At 57.9% G+C, this 16,053-nt stretch overlaps 1 protein-coding gene across 14 annotated transcripts in view; it reads right to left on the bottom strand.

Moving 5' to 3' along the window:
* Window positions 1–16,053, bottom strand: part of TMEM94 (transmembrane protein 94) — a 35,576-nt gene that overhangs the window by 1,349 nt on the left and 18,174 nt on the right. For 6 of the 14 annotated variants that reach the window (XM_072781541.1, XM_072781547.1, XM_072781550.1 and 3 more), the window contains 29 exons: window positions 12,777–12,896; window positions 12,306–12,433; window positions 11,895–12,031; window positions 10,196–10,398; window positions 9,672–9,823; window positions 9,205–9,307; window positions 8,892–8,978; window positions 8,505–8,621; window positions 8,101–8,157; window positions 7,738–7,842; window positions 7,432–7,596; window positions 6,998–7,207; window positions 6,158–6,467; window positions 5,703–5,876; window positions 5,244–5,346; window positions 4,901–5,118; window positions 3,984–4,165; window positions 3,756–3,894; window positions 3,166–3,281; window positions 2,948–3,047; window positions 2,516–2,624; window positions 2,135–2,324; window positions 1,827–1,904; window positions 1,491–1,576; window positions 1,146–1,227; window positions 756–904; window positions 570–664; window positions 366–459; window positions 11–181 (listed from right to left, as the gene is read on the bottom strand). In XM_072781541.1, the coding sequence (XP_072637642.1) occupies window positions 11–181; window positions 366–459; window positions 570–664; window positions 756–904; window positions 1,146–1,227; window positions 1,491–1,576; window positions 1,827–1,904; window positions 2,135–2,324; window positions 2,516–2,624; window positions 2,948–3,047; window positions 3,166–3,281; window positions 3,756–3,894; window positions 3,984–4,165; window positions 4,901–5,118; window positions 5,244–5,346; window positions 5,703–5,876; window positions 6,158–6,467; window positions 6,998–7,207; window positions 7,432–7,596; window positions 7,738–7,842; window positions 8,101–8,157; window positions 8,505–8,621; window positions 8,892–8,978; window positions 9,205–9,307; window positions 9,672–9,823; window positions 10,196–10,398; window positions 11,895–12,031; window positions 12,306–12,433; window positions 12,777–12,896 (3,980 nt within the window). Of the gene's footprint in view, window positions 1–10; window positions 182–365; window positions 460–569; window positions 665–755; window positions 905–1,145; window positions 1,228–1,490; window positions 1,577–1,826; window positions 1,987–2,134; window positions 2,325–2,515; window positions 2,625–2,947; window positions 3,048–3,165; window positions 3,282–3,755; window positions 3,895–3,983; window positions 4,166–4,900; window positions 5,119–5,243; window positions 5,347–5,702; window positions 5,877–6,157; window positions 6,468–6,997; window positions 7,208–7,431; window positions 7,597–7,737; window positions 7,843–8,100; window positions 8,158–8,504; window positions 8,622–8,891; window positions 8,979–9,204; window positions 9,308–9,671; window positions 9,824–10,195; window positions 10,399–11,894; window positions 12,032–12,305; window positions 12,434–12,776; window positions 12,897–16,053 lie in introns of those variants that run through there. The other 8 variants (XM_072781549.1, XM_072781540.1, XM_072781546.1 and 5 more) reach the window with 6 other exon arrangements.

Below are 16,053 nucleotides of genomic sequence, written 5' to 3'. Positions count from 1 at the left end.
CGTGGCTCACCGAATCTCATGCAGCTTCACGATCTCATTGGTGACCACCACAAGGACCAAGGAGAGGCAGCCCAGGAGCCACGTCAGCAGAGGCACGTCCTCCAGGCCAAAGTGGACTTGGCTGTCCCTGTGCGTCCACAGCTGCAAGTCCACTGCTGTCTGGACCACCTGCCCCAGGAGGCTGCAGGGAGAGGCGGCAGCCTGCATGAGCCTGGGTCTTCTTGCTTCCTTCCCTGCTTTTCTCAGTTCGAGCAGCTAAAGGAAGGCAGTACTCCACCTCTGCCTTAACTCCTGGAAGCAGGACTTCGAAGCACAGTCCTGCCAAAGCCCCCGCCCCTGCCCCCGCCCCGTCCACAGATACTCACACCACAGGCACCGTCATGGCCCACCAGAGGTTTGTCAAGGGGCTCTTTCTCCACAGGGGCTTGGTGCGATGCACATGGGTGATAGAAATGAAGACTGGAGAAAACAGGGTCAGTGGGGGGCATCAGATGTCCTGCCACCACCGGAGGCCCTGCCCACAGGGCACCCCACCAGCCACCTCTGGCCCCTCCCTGGGAGCCCCTCACCTGTGTGCAGGACGATCAGGGCGGCCGTGAGCTTCTGAGCCGTCAGCAGCCCATTGGCAAAATCATCAAACCAGGCCGGAGCTGTGTCAGCATGGCTGCCAAAGCAAGGGGTGGACTCAGCGCCCCCTGGGCCCCAGGAAAGTGGGCAGGCAGAGGTGTAGGTGGAGGGGTAGGGTCAGGACCCACCTGGGCAGCATGATGGAGGAGCAGTTGGTGAGGTTGCGGGCTCGGGAGCTGTCACAGAAGCTCTGCAGCGTGAAGCCAAAGCAGATGAGGCACGAGCTGATGGTGAGGCTGAATTTGAGCAAGAAGCAGAGGAGGAAGTAGTGCTGGGTCTGCAGAAAGAAGGGAGGCCTGTCACTCCCACGGCGGCAGCCCCTCTGGCACCGGGCTCAGCAGCCTCTTCAGGAAACGGGCAGACCCAGAGCAAGAGGATCCTTCTCAGCTCTGTACCACCACCTCCCTTTTGGTTCAGGGGAGTTCTGATGGAAGCCTCTCTCTCCCCGAAGGCTCGGCCCCCTCCACACCCATAGTCCTCAGGAAAAGCCCAGGCTCACAGGACTCCCCGTTGCTTACCTTCTTAGGAATGGACTGAAGGTTCTTTCCTGTGGCCATAGACATGATGGAACTGTGGGGCGGCTTCCCCAACAGAGAGATGCTGAAAAGGATGGACTTGGTGAAGGGTGGTGGCTGTGACCCTCTGTCCCCCGATTCCCACTTGGGAAGAAGCCTTTGGGGAATTTTAGGAATGAGGACAGGTCTGAGGGGAGATGTGACAAGACAAGGGAGAGCGCCCCCACCCCGCCCCAGGGCCTCCTGTGCCAGGGGACATGAGCACTGAGCGGAACCTGGGCTCCTGAGGCTGCTCGGTGACATCCCAGCCCTGCCTGCCTGGATATGGATGGGCAGCATGACCCTCACCTGAGCAGAGGGTAGCAAAAGCAGGACAGCCACAGGATGTCGGTGGTGCTCAGCAGCGGTGGCAGCTGAACCAGGCAAGAGAGGAACTAGACCAGGAAAGCCCAGGAAGCAGGATTAGATTCTGGCAAACTTGCCCCGTGCCCAGATGGCCAGAGGAGCTAGGGCCGCAGGGGCCAGTTCTGCCAATGGGGTCATCTCCTCAAGTCCAGGGGTTCCAGAGGCTAGGGGCCCTCTAGGCTGTGCTGCATCTCCCAGCCTGCCACCTTGGACTTTCAGCCAGCCCTTGAGTGGAGAAGCAGGGAGGGATGGGCAATGCCCATGCAGACCCCACCTCACCTGGATGACCACGAGAGTCAGCTGGCACTGCAGCAGGAAGAGGAAGCACTTGCGAATGCCGTAGGTGGCGTGCCGAGCCTAGGGACCAGGAGGGACAGATTGTGGCCGGGCCTACAGCCGACAAATCTCAGCCCAGAGCCAGATGCCCCAGATGCTCCTGCTAGGAAAGGGTGGGGGCAAATAAAACTGCCTGGGAAAGCCTCTCTTGGAGGGCAGTCAGCCCTTGGGGGCCCAGATAGATCCCGTGTCACCATTCCCCACTCTGCAGGCTCCCCATCCCTGCCCCCTCCACCTGCTTGAGCCCCTACCTGCTCAATGAGCCGGATGATGCTTATGGTCTCCTCCTGGCGAAAGGTCAGGGAGCAGGGCAGGCTGTTGAGCTGCCCTGAGAGCTGGAGGGGAGAAAGGCCATCCGAGGCCTGGGCCATGCTGGTGCTGGTGGCGTAGCCAAAGGTCTCCCAGGAGCAGCGGGATGGGTACAGAGGATCCAGGGCAATGCTGCTCAGTGCAAGGGGAAAGCACACCCATGAGCTACACTCTGTGAAGACCCCACCTCCCGTGGGACTAGGCAAGCACCTGTCGCCTCTCCTCTCATCGTGCCCAGGCCCCTCATTCCCAGCCATAGCATGATCAGCCATGAAATATGCCCCAGCCTCATGCAAGCCCCCAATCTGGGGCATCACCCTGACCTGATGTCACTCTGGAGGAAAAGGCAACTGTTCCTCAGGTTGGCAGAGCTGCCCAGGCAGCAGGTCACCTCCCCATATTCCTGCATGATCTTGATCATCTCACACATGGCTGAGGGGGCAGAGTTGGGGGGCACAAGAGTCAGGCAGGTGGAGCCCTGTGTGAGGCTCCGAGCAGAGACCCACAGGACAACAGAACAGGAAACAGGGGAAGGGAGCCCCTCTTTGGGACAGTCCTCCCCTCATCCCAGAATATGAATGTCAAGTGACTGACAGTCACTTCTGAGCCCTAGAATGGGACACCCACAGTTCCCGCCCCCTATGTTCCCTGGTTCATCCCAGCTCAGGTTTGTTCTGCTCCCAGCATGGTACATCATCTCCTGCGGAGCCGCCAGGTGCCTGGGTCTCCTCGGTCGCCATGGCCACAGTACTCACTCTCAGGGGTACAGTCGGTGAACAGGGGTACTAGCAGGGGCACGTTGTCAATGTTCTGCAGGTGGGGGCGCACCTGGTGGATGCCGCGTGGCAGCTTGGCCTGGAGGAAGCACAGATGTCAGTAGCCTCAGGCTGGGGAGGTGGTCCCTGCCCCCCTTCTCTGGACCAGTCATTGGACTACTTCGGGAGACAAAGGGGTGCAGACCGTGCCATCATACCCGGTTGCAGTCCTCCAGGAAGCTGGGGAGGTCGCTGTCCGTAGGCTGGAAGCTAATGAGGTCTGAGTGACCCTCCTCCTCCATTAAGAGGAGTCCTTCCGCATCATCTCGGGACACTGTGGGGATGAAACCCTGTCCTTCACCTTGGAGTCAGCCTTCTTTTTTTTGTTTGTTTTTTTTTGTTTGTTTTTTTAATATTTTATTTATTCATGAGAGACACAGAGAAAGAGGCAGAGACACAGGCAGAAGGAGAAGCGGGCTCCCTATGGGGAGCCCGATGTGGGACTCAATCCCAGGACCCTGGGATCATGCCCTGAGCTGAAGTAAGATGCTCAATCACTGAGCCACCCAGGTGTCCCTGGAGTCAGCCTTCTAAGGGCTGTTCCTTGCCCGGAAGAAAGCAAAGAACCTTCTGCTTCCGGGTCTCCTCTCTTCCACTGTCAACTGTTGTTACCACAGGGAGACCAGAGCCATTTTTCAAGGGAATGTACTTATTAGGAGGGATCAATGGAGGCTCTTTCTAGCTATACCTCTAAGGAAGGGGAGCCATCCACAACCCCCTTGACCCCACCGCAAACCTGTGCCATTACCCTGATTCAGGTCATCATGCAGGGAGCCGGCATGGCTAGGGCTGGAAGGGGGGATCTCAGAGCCAGGCATGTCACCATTGGGCGTGAGGGAGATGTGACAGTTCCAGCCTGTCTCCAGGCCCATCTTTTCTGCAAACACCTGCAAAAGGCAGATGGCAACGAACAGATGGTCCCATGCACCCATGGGCGAAAGGGTCGGTGGAGGCAGAGGGGGATGTCTCTCCCCACCTTGCTTTTGAGCTCGTCCTCCAAAGAGAAGTAGACAAAGCGGATGCAGGCATTGACCAGCCCGTCGATGAGGCGCACAATGTCCAGCCGGGCCTGGTACTGAGAGGACACCATGCCCATGAAGATCTGGCCACTCAGGGCCTGCATGCAGTCTTCCTTCTCCAGCACCTCCCCGATCCCTTCTTCAGGTAGGCATGAGGCACAAAGCCCGGCCGGGACACCCAGGAACCAGCAGATTCCAGGAGGCAGCCCAGGCCACACACACAGATGCCACACCCAAGTCAATGAGCATGTGGGCCCCGGGGGACCACACACAGCCACGCGCGCACAAACACACAGCCAAGACGCACAAAGGAACCAACAGACACAGGAGAAAAGACAATGAAAGGTACTCATCAGTCAGGTGATGATGCTAAGAAGTAACAATAGAGCCCAGCCCTGGTCCAGGGCTAGCGGGCTGCCCTCACTCTCAGCAATGGCCTCAATTCATGGTCTTTTGGGCCATAAGACCATGTGAGTCTGTCTGTTGGGTGGAATGAGGAGGGGTGGAATGGGGAGGGGTAGAATGGGGAGGGGTGGGGTGGTTCTGAGTCCCTCTGTCCCAGCAGGTTTGTAACCAGGCCTTTTATCTGATCAAATAAGGCTAACGTTCTATAAATACAGCTGCTTTATAACTTTCAGAGATAGCTCTTTGCTATCCCATCAGAGGGTCACGAGAAACCGGTGAGAAGGGCAGAGCAGGCACCTAATTACCCATGAGAAGGCTAAGGGACTCGTCCACGTTGCCAGACAACAGGTGCCATCTTGATGCTCCAGGGCCAGTGCTATGCCCACCGTTCCTTCTACTATGACGGATTCTGTGGCCCTCCAGAAGCCCTCCCCTGTAGGGCCCCCAACGGGACAGGCGTGCACAATACCGTCAGAGCTCCAGCTGTTGCGGCGCGTGCTCAGCTTGAGGGGGATGGTGCTGGGCAGCTCACACATGGTGAAGATGCTGCTCTGGCCAGGCGCCTGCACCAGCTCGATGCACTTGCCATTGAGCTGAGAGGACAGGGCACAGCTCATGGGCTTATAGGCGAAGGCAGAGCAGTAACCAGACAGGCAGGCTCGCTGGTAAAAATCCAGCACTTTCTTTCTACCAGAGAAGCAGGGAAGAAGTGAGGCGAGGGGTCCTGAGATGCCCCCAGGCCTGTGAGCCAGGCAAGCAGACGGCCAGGGCCGTGTGCCACCAGCACGAGGGGTGCTTGCTTCCTCACCCACCTGTCAGAACCGGAAAGCGGATAGATGTCCGCCCCATCCCAGAAGTCTGTACAGGCCTCTAAGACCACGTCGGCTGTGCCATGAGACAGCATCTGTTCTGTGCCTGGGGTGGGGAGGGGGAGGACGAGGCCGAATGTTAGTGCCTGCCACTGCTGCCTCTCACTCCCGCCTCAGCTACCACCCTGCTGTCCTCGAGAAGGGTGCCAGGGAGCCCCTGGGGAATAGAATGTCCCAGGTCTATGTGGGCTTGCCACCCTTCAGACGGTCCCCAACCCCTGTGGCCACCACCATCCCAGCACCAGTCCCGAAATCCAATCCCTGCCACATCTGAGGAAGACTAGGAAGCAGTCTAGGGCTCATCTGCCCAGGGCCCCCTAAAAAGGGACACCTAAAAGCAGCCCCGCCCTGCCAAGCTCCAGGAAAGTCTGGCCTAATGCCGGCCAAGTGCGGAAGGCTCACTCGTGGTGGTGTCCTTGATGAAGAGACTAATCATATGGCTGAGGGGGGGACGCCGCTTGGTGACACAGGAGAGCCTCCCCAGTGAGGTCTCCTTCACCATCTCAGCACTGGGGAGGCGGTAGAGTGCAAGGTGGTTCTCCTGCTTGAAGAGCTCCTTGGCCCCGGGGGTGAAGCCTGCAGGGGGAGAGATGCCAACTTGGAGTGTCTGGGGGGAAGTGCACAGCACCTGGACCTCCCTCTCTTGCAGGGACAGACAACCCCAGTCAGGCTGGGCTGGTTCCCTCCCCCTATTCATCCCACCATTGGCTATGTCCCCAGACTAGGAAGCACTGTGGAACAGCGCCCAGTTAAAGGGGGTGGTCAGAAGCTGAAAGGGCTGACAGTGCGCTTCACGGGCACCAGCCTGCTTGGGGTCAGTGGCGGGCACAGCATGGCCCCCCATCCTGCCAGCGTACCTATGAGTCGGGCGAGCTCGCAGAGGCCCCAGGGCACATGCACAGGCAGGACGGCGCTGTGGCTCTCCTGTAGGGCGATGTTGCACAGATGGTCCGAGAACCGGCACAGACGCTCAGTGACGCTGGCGTTACACAGGTTCAGCAGCACGTTGAGACCCAGGGGCTTCAGGGAGGTGAGGTGGAGCTGCCAGTTGGAGTCATCGAACTGGATGCAGGAGGGGTTCTGCTGGTCCTGTGACAGGCTCAGCATCTCCAAGTGGTAGTCACACACAAAGTCTTCTGCTTCATAGGGCTCGCCCTCCAGCCCAGGCTGGGTGTCAGGGAAATGTGGCAGGTGGGGAGGGGAGCCTCAGACTGGGAAGGTTCCGGGGTGGCCCCGGGAGAAGGCACCCCCTTCCCAGTGAGCAGCATGCTCATGCCCACGCTCTCCTCATCCCTCCCCCAAATCCTCTCCCTGTCCTTGGTGGACTTTGGCTTCTCCTAGGATCGATGCCCAGCAATGGTGGTACCTAAGAAAAGGATGCCCAGAGCAAGGAAGGGACAACAAAAGATCTCTTTCAGACGGGGTTGGGAGTGTATTTTAGAGGGAGCCACCAGCTTTCTGTATTTAGGTTATGACGAGAAGGAAGGGCCTTGCCCCAACCAGTTACCACCTGTAAGACCCAGAAAGGGAGAAAGGGCCTACTTCTGGAAGGGCCCCAGGCCCTGGATGAGGCCTCAGGAGGCCAAGCCTGGAGGCCTGAGCATGGAGGCCACGACATCTCAGGATGGGCTGCACCCCTTGGCCCCTGCGGCGGGGAGGCCAGGACACCCTGTGCCTGCTCTCCCCTTTCCTCTCACCTTGCCAGGCTCTTCTTCACCGCCCTCCGTGTCCCTGCTGAAGCTCACATTGGAGCCAGATGGGTGTTTGTTGCGGCCATGTGCTTTGTGGTGAGAGTAGAATTCAGGGGGCTTGGGACCGTCACCAGGCCAGTCGCCACGTTCCTGCTCATTGGAAAGGTGCAGGGTAGTGTTCAGGGAACCGGCCAGGAGGGCATCTCGCTCGTGGGGCTGAGGAGAACAAGGAACACAGGCCTCGGACCAGGGTCCCGCTGGCTGCCATGGACCGGGGAGACGGGGCAGGTATGTCCTCTCCCTGCCTGCTGTGGTGGCTCTGCCTGAACTGCCCAGAAGCAGATCCTAACTGTGCCTGAGCCTTTCTTCTCCCTCCTAGCCTTGCCCTCCCTGAGGCCACTGGCCGGGCCCAGAGCTGGGTCCCCGGGAGCCGGCCGTACCTCCTCCTCTACCTCGGGATGGCAGAAGGAGCGGGTGGACAGGTCATCTGTTAGGTCCTCATGGCTGCTGTGTGGGGGCTCCACTTTCCCACTAAAGAACAGCACAGTCTCTGGGCTGGGGTTGGGCCATGACAGGATCCCCTGTTTGTCCACACAGCACAGGACCTGGAGGGAGAGATGGGGATCGGAAAGAGCGCTTGGCATCCTCCAACCCATCAGGGTCCACTCCAGCGGCAGACAGGCACCCAGACACAGCCAGGCAGCAGGCCAGCTGAGGCGGGGGTCCTCCCTCAGGGCCCCCCTCACCGTGACGGAGCCCAAGCTGTGCAGCAGGCTGGAGCTATGGCTCAGAGTCGGTGATGTCCCTTGGATCACCCGCAGGAAGTGGCCCCAAATGCATCGTAGCATTTCCTGGTGGGAGAGACAAAGTCCATGTTATTTCCCTAGAGATAGCCTCTGGGGCCACCAGAGGAAACTGTCGGGGACACCAGGAAGTTAGGGTGGAGAGGCATTTGTCTGGGCAGAGCACATTGCCCACATGAGACAGGAGGCTCCAAGGCCATGGGGTAGGGGAGGAGCCCCAGGGTTCCAGAAGGGGCAGCCAGCTTGAGGGAGCTCAGGCTGGTGGCTCTGGAGGCCTGGGGCAGACGGTGTCCCAGGTGAGTGTACCTGAGAGGAGACGGCTTCTGTATAGCTGCTGAGAGTATCCTCTGAGAACTTGGCCAGCTGTGCAGAGAAAAGGGCGCCAGCTCAGGGAGGCACCCTCACATAGGCCTCCAAGATGCAAGGGTGGGTGCCCCACCCCCGCAAGGCTCCTGACGCCTTTGGTTTAAGGACACCTGGGCAGTCCCCGAACCCCCGCATCTGAATGCCAGGATGGATGCTTGCCTGCCTCCCAGGGCCTGGCCTGGGGGCCCTTCCGCATGGAGAGTTGCCCAGGGCTTGCTCCTGTACTGGGCCCAGAGTGGCGCTGGACCTCTGTACCTGTTCACTGGGGCACAGCCAACACCTTCTTTTTGCTCCTGATTTTTGTTCTTTTTGTACTGTCCCCAAGATGCCTTGGAAGAACCTACCAGGGAGCTGGGAGAGGCCTTGCTCATCTGGGCCAGGACTCGAGCTTCTCCACAGGCGGTTGCCAGAACCCAGAGGACTGGAAAGAGCAGGGGAAGGATGGGCAGGACGCCATTCACCTGAGAAAGCACAAACCACACTGAAGGCACCCAAAGAGCTGCTGGCCTGGGAAGAGGGAGGGACAGAAGGGCTTCCCCAGCCCTAAAGCCATCCCCTTAATAGAATGGGACAACTTTCCAGAATGGGAAGAGAAGGGAAGCAAGCATTCCTAAGCTGGAGCTGGAGGGACCCCTGGGCTACAGACAGGGAGGGACAGCCAGGGCATCATGAGGGGACCCAGCCTCCAAGGAAAGAGCAAAGCACAGCAGAGGGAGAAGGGCGGAGGTTACCTGTAGCTGGAGGAGGGTGTACTGCCAGGATGTGACGCCAGGGGCATTCAGCATGAAGCGCAGGGCATTGGTGATAAGGAAGCCAGCCTTTGGGAACAGCAGAAGTGCAGCCCTATTAGCTCCCCACCCAGAGAAGGACCTAGGCTCTAAGGCTCCCTTTCCTCTGCCCACTCACACCCACCCCCCAACCCCAGCACTGGCCATCTCACTCTGGACCACCCCCATCTTCCCTCACACGCTCACCTGAATCTGGCCCTGAGGCTCCCCCATTTCCTGGCCCTCTCCCCTGCCCCGCGAGGCCCGCCTCACGCACCAGGACCACAGGCACGGCGTAGTGCAACATCACCGACTGCACCGTGAACCTCTCGTTGTCCAGGGCAGTGACTGGGCGGGACAGGGCCATGTCCAGGCACCATCTGCAGAAAGGGGTGACCCTTTAGTTGGGCAAGCTCTTAGCGGGGGAGGCCAGAAACACGCACGTGCACTGGGCATCGCTGAGTCAGGCAATCTCTCCTATTCCCGGCCCCCAGCAAGTGGCCCCTAAGAGAGGGGTCTGGAGCAGCCTCCTGAGCTGTCCCCTCAGAGTTCCCACAGGGAAAGGAACAATCACCCAGTCTAGTAATTTCCATGAGATGCTAAAATGAAGAACCCACAGAGGTGCCTACCCTAAAGGGGCCTCAGTAGAAACCAGGCTATCTCCTTGTCACCCTGCCCTCGGTTCATGGAGGCACTCGGGAAGAGCACCCAGGGGCCAGAAGGAAGGCAGGGCAGCGACCCTACCTGATATTGTCAATCACTGGGGTCTCGAGGACGCGGAACAACCGGTGCTGCTGGGGGTTCTGTGGCCCTTTCTTTACTTCTCCCCGGGGGGAAGGGGGTGGAGAAAAAGGAGGAAACAGGTCTCCTGGCTCTAAGACGATGTGTTCATCATCCTACCAGAGAGTAAGGGGAGGAGGGTGAGGGCAATGAACAGGTTCATTCGGAAGCCACTCTCTCTTGACAATTCCAGCCAACTGGGGACATCTCATTGGGTTTGAGACCATCAGTTAGCACAGAGTCAGCTGGTGGGGTGCGGGGTGGGAGGGGGTTGCTGTGGAACTAGATTCCTAGCAGCTTAAAGGTCAGAGAAAAGAAAGAACAGGACAAGGAGAAAGACATTCCAGATCTTCTCCATTCTTCCAGAGCTCTGGCCAAGGAGCCTGTGTGCTGGCCAGGAAGCTTCAGGATTTAGCCCTGGGACCCTCCCCCATTGCCTGTAGATGCTCCCACAGCATTTTCAGGGAAGGAGAAAAGCCTCGAGCTACCTTGATCCCCCTCAGAGAGGCAAATGATTCCTGGCCAGGCCTCAGGGCTATGATGTCTCCTTCTACTAACAGGCTAACTGGCAGGTTGACCAGATGTCCATCTCTGTAGGCCCAGTGCAGAGACCAGGATGGCGCAAAGGGCATGTGGAGGTCTGGGTACATGGCGTCGGGCCACTTGATCTCCTTGCCATCCCTGAGTGCATCTGAGGAGAAGGGAAAAAAGGAAACCATCTCACCCACAGCTCCACACATCAGCCATGCAGCACACACCATGAAGCTCTGTGTGCTTTCCTTCCTTCCCCAGAAGGCTTGCAGCAACCCGCACCATTCATCCCAACACCACCCCTCTCTCAAGGTCACCTCCCCGTGAAGCCTTCCCCACCGGGCCAGCCCAGGCACCGCTACCTCCTCTGAACACCTGAAGCTCATATTCTTTGTACCCTCATTCCATTCAAACACATTTCACAAGCGCTGCTGAGGGCTTTGAGGGGGTGCAAAGGTCAAAGGTAAAGATGATACAACCCCTGCCCTCGAGGAGCCGCAACCGAAAAGAGAGATGTATGTGGGCAGATAATACACATCAAGGCAAACACATGCTCAGAGCGTTAGGAAAGAGCCCGGAGCTGCAGGAGATAGCTGATGCGATCAGAGGCGGCTTCGAGGGGAAAGGGAGCACTTAGGATGGGTCTTGAAGGATGGGCAGGATCCGACAGCTGGAGCTGAGGGAGGGAGAAGCACGCCAGATGGGGACAGCAGGGCAAAGGCACAGAAGCAGGGAAGTCTGTGCAGTGGCTTTAGCACCAGGGAGGAGTTTTGGGGTGAGGATGATGGCAAGAGAACAATCTGGAGAGGGAGGCTGGAGGCTGATTCAGAGGTTCTGGGCTGCTTTGATGAGCAAGAGGGAGCCATTGATAGTTACGAGCAAGAGACTAGGCTCTCGGAAAGCAGGGCCCATCTTTCTTGGTCACTGTTATACTTTCCCATGCCTGGCACGTGGCTACAACTAACTGATCGTTTCAGAATGAAGCAACCCCTTCTCACCCTAGCTGCCCAGTCGGGTTAGAGAAAGGTCTCAGACACTGAGTGTTTCTCTTATGAGACCACAGGCCCTTGGAAAGCAGGAGCCACCATCTCTCAGAAGAGCCTATTTTTCCCAATCCATAGCTGGGGCTTAATAACCACCACCTGAACCAAAGGACAAGCAGAAATCTGACTGAGCAACTCCCTTCTTCAGGAACACAGCTGCTCCGTTGGGGCTCCCGGTTCCGGGCACCCAACCCTGACTCTTGTGGGTTTTAGACTTCTCTGGCCCATCTTCCTACCTGCTGGCCCCACACCACCAGACAGGACAGCCTTGGAAGAGAAAATCTCAACTGTCCTCCTGCCGAGAGAAGGTCTTCTCTGTTAGCCTCCCATCATTAGTGAGCCTGCAAGCTGACCAGGCCTCCGTCAGCCACCCTGCATGCCACACTCGGGCCACTGGCTGCATAGGCCTAGCTGTCCCTGCTCTCACTGTCCTTGATCAAAAGAGGGCAGGGCAGCCTCCTAATGCTCTTGGTGCCAAGAGCCCCCAGAACACTGACCATTGGCAACGCCATTGTGCTGGGCTCCAGGCTGGGACTCAGGAGGAGAGCTTGTAGGGCTGACACACATCATAGGGTACCTTTTCCCACCCACCATGCTTGGCCCTTGGCCTCACCTTGGATTTGGTCAATGATCCCTCGGAGCCTCCGCTCTACCTCCTTACGCTTCAGCCGATCTTGCCGCCCAATGAGGAGGAGGTTGAGAAGCAGCAAGAGGAACAGCGCTGAGGCATTCACCAGCTCCACCCCATGGCTGGTGGAAAGAGGTGTGGGGGTAGTAGCAGGGAGAGGGGCTCCCCGACCCAGCTGACCAGAGGCACCCCACCCCAGTCCCTTTTGAGAAGAGTGTCTTGCTTGGGTGCTGATGGCAGCCAGCAGGGAACTGAGAACCCCTCACCACTCAGGAACCCACTGTGACTGTGTGTGTGTGTGGGGGGGGTCAGTCCCCGTGGGGCGTTCCCAGGCGGGAGGCTGAGGCAGGAGGGGTGGACCAGCACCCCCAGGATGAGAGGCAGGAGGAAGGTTACCTGCCTGCTGGCTGGCTCCCATGACAGCCAAGCAGCAGCAGCACAGCCAGCAGCATGAGTGAGGCTCCAGGCCAGTGGAAGCAGGAGCAGCGGTTACTGTGGTGCAGGAAGCTGCTTCTCCACAGCTCCTGCGGAGGGGCAGTGGGGAGTGAGGGGCCCGTGGAAGGAGCTGGGAGGCAGCATCCTGCTGGAATCTGGCCGCCTTCCTCCCACACCCGCCTGGCCTGGCCCAGGGCTGCCTCTGTCTTTTCGCTTTGCTCTCAGCTGGGGTCCAGCTGCTTGGGCTCCTGCAGCAAGTGGGGCCAGGACATCACTCCCCAGGCAGCCCCAGCTTCCTTCTGATTTTTATAGGGAAGCTTCAGTGGGGTCACACCACGCAGCATGAGCACAGCTTCCGGGCCCGTGCTTGGGCCTCCCACGTCTGTCTGCCCATCCCACCCTGGCTCTGGCTTCCTGGGGAAGAAGCTTCACCTTCCATGTGAGACATTTCTTCCGCTCCTTCAGGTGTCCCTCCAGCACCGCCTCCAGCTGCTCCTTCAGGATGCTGAGGGCCTTCTGGGTAGACAGGCCCAGGGCCAAGGGTGGCTCGCCCTGGGGGGAAGCAGGGGGCACTCAGCATCGCCCTGGAGGCCCCAGGTCACTGCACAGAGAGGCCCTCTGTTGCAGGCCAGGTCATGGCCTTGTCATCCCACCCCATGAAACCTCCCCTACTCTTCCTCCACCAGCCCCAACCTCGACCCTCGGGGCATTTGCTTAAATCTCCACCGTGTTAAAAGTCCCCTACTCCTCAAGGCCAAGCTTAAAACAGAAACAGACACACAACCTTCTCTACTCAGTGTTTCCGAACCCACCTTCCAAGGCCACAGCATCTCCTGGTCCCATGCACTACTCTTGCCCCCTCACCTCTCCATCTACCTCTGCTGCCATCAGTGCATTTCACGGGCCAAAAAATAGTGGGGCTTTTTTTTTTTTTTTTTTTTTTTGCTTTTTATTTTTTAAAGTGAGGAAAGGAGAACTAACAAGGAGACAATAGTTCTTCATTATTGCTATGTAAAAACATTAAGGATAAAACCACCAGAGGCACCTGGATGGCTCAGTGGTTTAAGTGTCTGCCTTTGGCTCAGGGCATGATCCCGGAGTCCTGGGATTAAGTCCCGCATTGGGCTCCCCGCAGGAAGCCTGCTTCTCCCTCTGCCTATGTCTCTGCCTCTCTGTGTCTCTCATGAATAAATAAATAAAATCTTAAAAAAACAAACAAACAAACAAACAAACAAACAAACAAACAAACAAAACCACCAAATACTGTTTCCACCATTTCACAGAAGGGAGCACATTGTGACACTCCAGCATCAGGAAGGACACAATATCTCAGACAAGGGATAGGTGCTCCCAGGAAAGCACCTGTGACACCGTACTCTCTGGTCACCAGGGGTGGTGGAACAGGGCATGGATTGGGTGGTCCTGAGCGGCACTGGGGACCACCCACACTGTCCTGTGCGAGCCCACCCTGGCCTCTCCTTACTGGCAGCCCCACTCCTGGGCTTTACCTCTGTCTTCTTCTGACTGGCTCTTCTTTTCCCTCTACCCTACAGACTATCCCTCAGACATCTTCCAGGACAACCTCAGCCACCACCGTGGAGTCACCCGCCGCCACCAAGCTTACAACTCCTGAAGTTTACCTCCAGGCCTGACCACTGCCCTGAATTCTGACCTGTTTACTCAATGGCTGCCTTGTGGTTTCATAGGCCCCCAGGAGTGGATTCATCCAAAACCCTGGAATGTGGCCCTCCCGGCTGGACATCGTGGCTCCTGCGGTGATCACCTCCCCCTCCCACTCCTCAGTCTCTACCTCTTCCAAACCAACTGCAACATCCAGCCAGAGCAGCGTGCATGTCACATCAACTGACCCCTGCTTATCCTTCCAATCGAGCCCAGACTCCAGAGCAGGACCTGTGATCCGCCAGCTTCTCCAGCCTCCTCCTCCTCTTCGCCTGCATTTCCTCCATTCCTGCTGCAAGCCGTGCTCTTCTAGCTCATGTGCAAGGACCTCTATGTGTTTTCCTGCCCAGGAACATGCTCCCGGCCCCAGACACCTCTTACTTATTATCCTTCAAGCCTCAGCTCAAACGTCATCCGCTCTGGGAAATTTTCCCAAAACCAAGGGCTGCACTTACAGGGAGAGGTTTGTATTTCAAGAGCACCCTGGGCAACCTGGCTCCCGGTCTGCATTGTGGAGAACCGTCATTATAGATTTACTTGTCTGGCTCTCCCACCAGACTGCTAGTTCCTTGAAAACAGGTACTGAATTCTTCTATCTCCACATCCCCCTGACCAGCTGCTGAGACAGTGCCTGGCACACAGCAGTGGCCCCACAACCACCGGCTGAAGGAATGAAAGAATGAGCAGGCACATATCTTCCGTGGTCCCAGTGACATGTTAATCAGGAGCTGTCAACCTGGGATCTATAACAGAAACACCTGGAGCTCCCAAAGGTCCAGGTCTCACCCCAAACTGACCGAATCAAGACTTCTGTAGGTGAGGCCGATGCACACACTGAATCTGATACACAGATCCCTAGGTTGGGGGTCCTGGCAAAAAGAACATCCCCCATGCCCACCCCCCACCACTGCCCCCTGGGAAAAGAGTGCTGGCAAGCTGGGCCATCCCAAGAGCTCTGAGGCGAGTTCCCACCAGAAAAGGTTCCTGAGCAAGAGGAGCAAAGCCCTAGACTTGGGGCCCCAAGAAAGGGGCTGGGGTATCTACTGAGTCCTGACCAAGGGTGGCTGAGCTGGTGGCGCCCTGGCTACTCCAGCTCATTGCCCTCCCCTACACTCCCTGTGCTTTCCCTGGGGCCTGCCCTGGCTTTGCCTACTGACATTCCAGATTTCCTTCTCCATGCCTGTCTGCATATCCACCACCCTCCTTGGCAACCTTGCCCCTCACAGGACACATATCTCTACAACTAGAAGGGACAGGGACAGTATCCCCTGACTGTAGATTTCCCCCCCCTCTCCAGTAGGATGCACCTGAGTGGAGCCCCCACACTGGCTCATTGCCAGCTATCTCGGCCTGAAGGATGAGGACGGGCTCCAGGGTGAGCCTGGCCCCAAGATTTCCCAGATCCCATGCCTAAATCTCCCCTAATCCCTGCTCTCCATGCTGGCTTTGGGGGATTATGAAGATAAGAGCTGCTTCTTCCCAGAGGGATAACTGGTTATTTCAGCTCAAGAAGATATGGCCCTCTGGGCAAAGGGCCTATACCCCAGCATGGTTAAATACTCTACTCCAGAGCATCTACCTCCCTCTGGCAGAGACCCTGGGGCCTTCCTGAGAAGCCATGGCCCAGGACAGATGAGTGTCAGGGAAGGCTAAGATCTGCACATCTGCCTCCCTGATTCCTCACATGGAAGGAAAAAAAGTTTCCTGCATGAGGGGAGGAAGAAAGGAGAAGAGGCCTTCTCAAGTCTCAGGGGCTGGCCTGGGGGGTGACACCTGTTCCACCCAACCTAGGGAAGAAAAGGATTTGCAAGACACAGCCACTGCACACAGGGTCTCCCACACTGTGCCTCCCCACCGCCCCCTTCTCCCTTAGGCTCCACTTTGGGAACCCTCTTTCCACAGGGGGAGATGTGAAGGTTCCCGAGATGGATTTGCCTGGGCCAGGCCTCCAGAAATGCTCCAGTGAGAAAACGTCCTGGAGGCAGGGAAAGGCTGGCCCGAAGAGGTGGAAAGGCTGCCGGCCAAACAG

Source organism: Canis lupus, chromosome 16 (genome assembly GCF_048164855.1).
Source record: "Canis lupus baileyi chromosome 16, mCanLup2.hap1, whole genome shotgun sequence".
NCBI lineage: Eukaryota > Metazoa > Chordata > Mammalia > Carnivora > Canidae > Canis > Canis lupus.
This window is presented reverse-complemented; position numbering and strand designations above follow the sequence as displayed.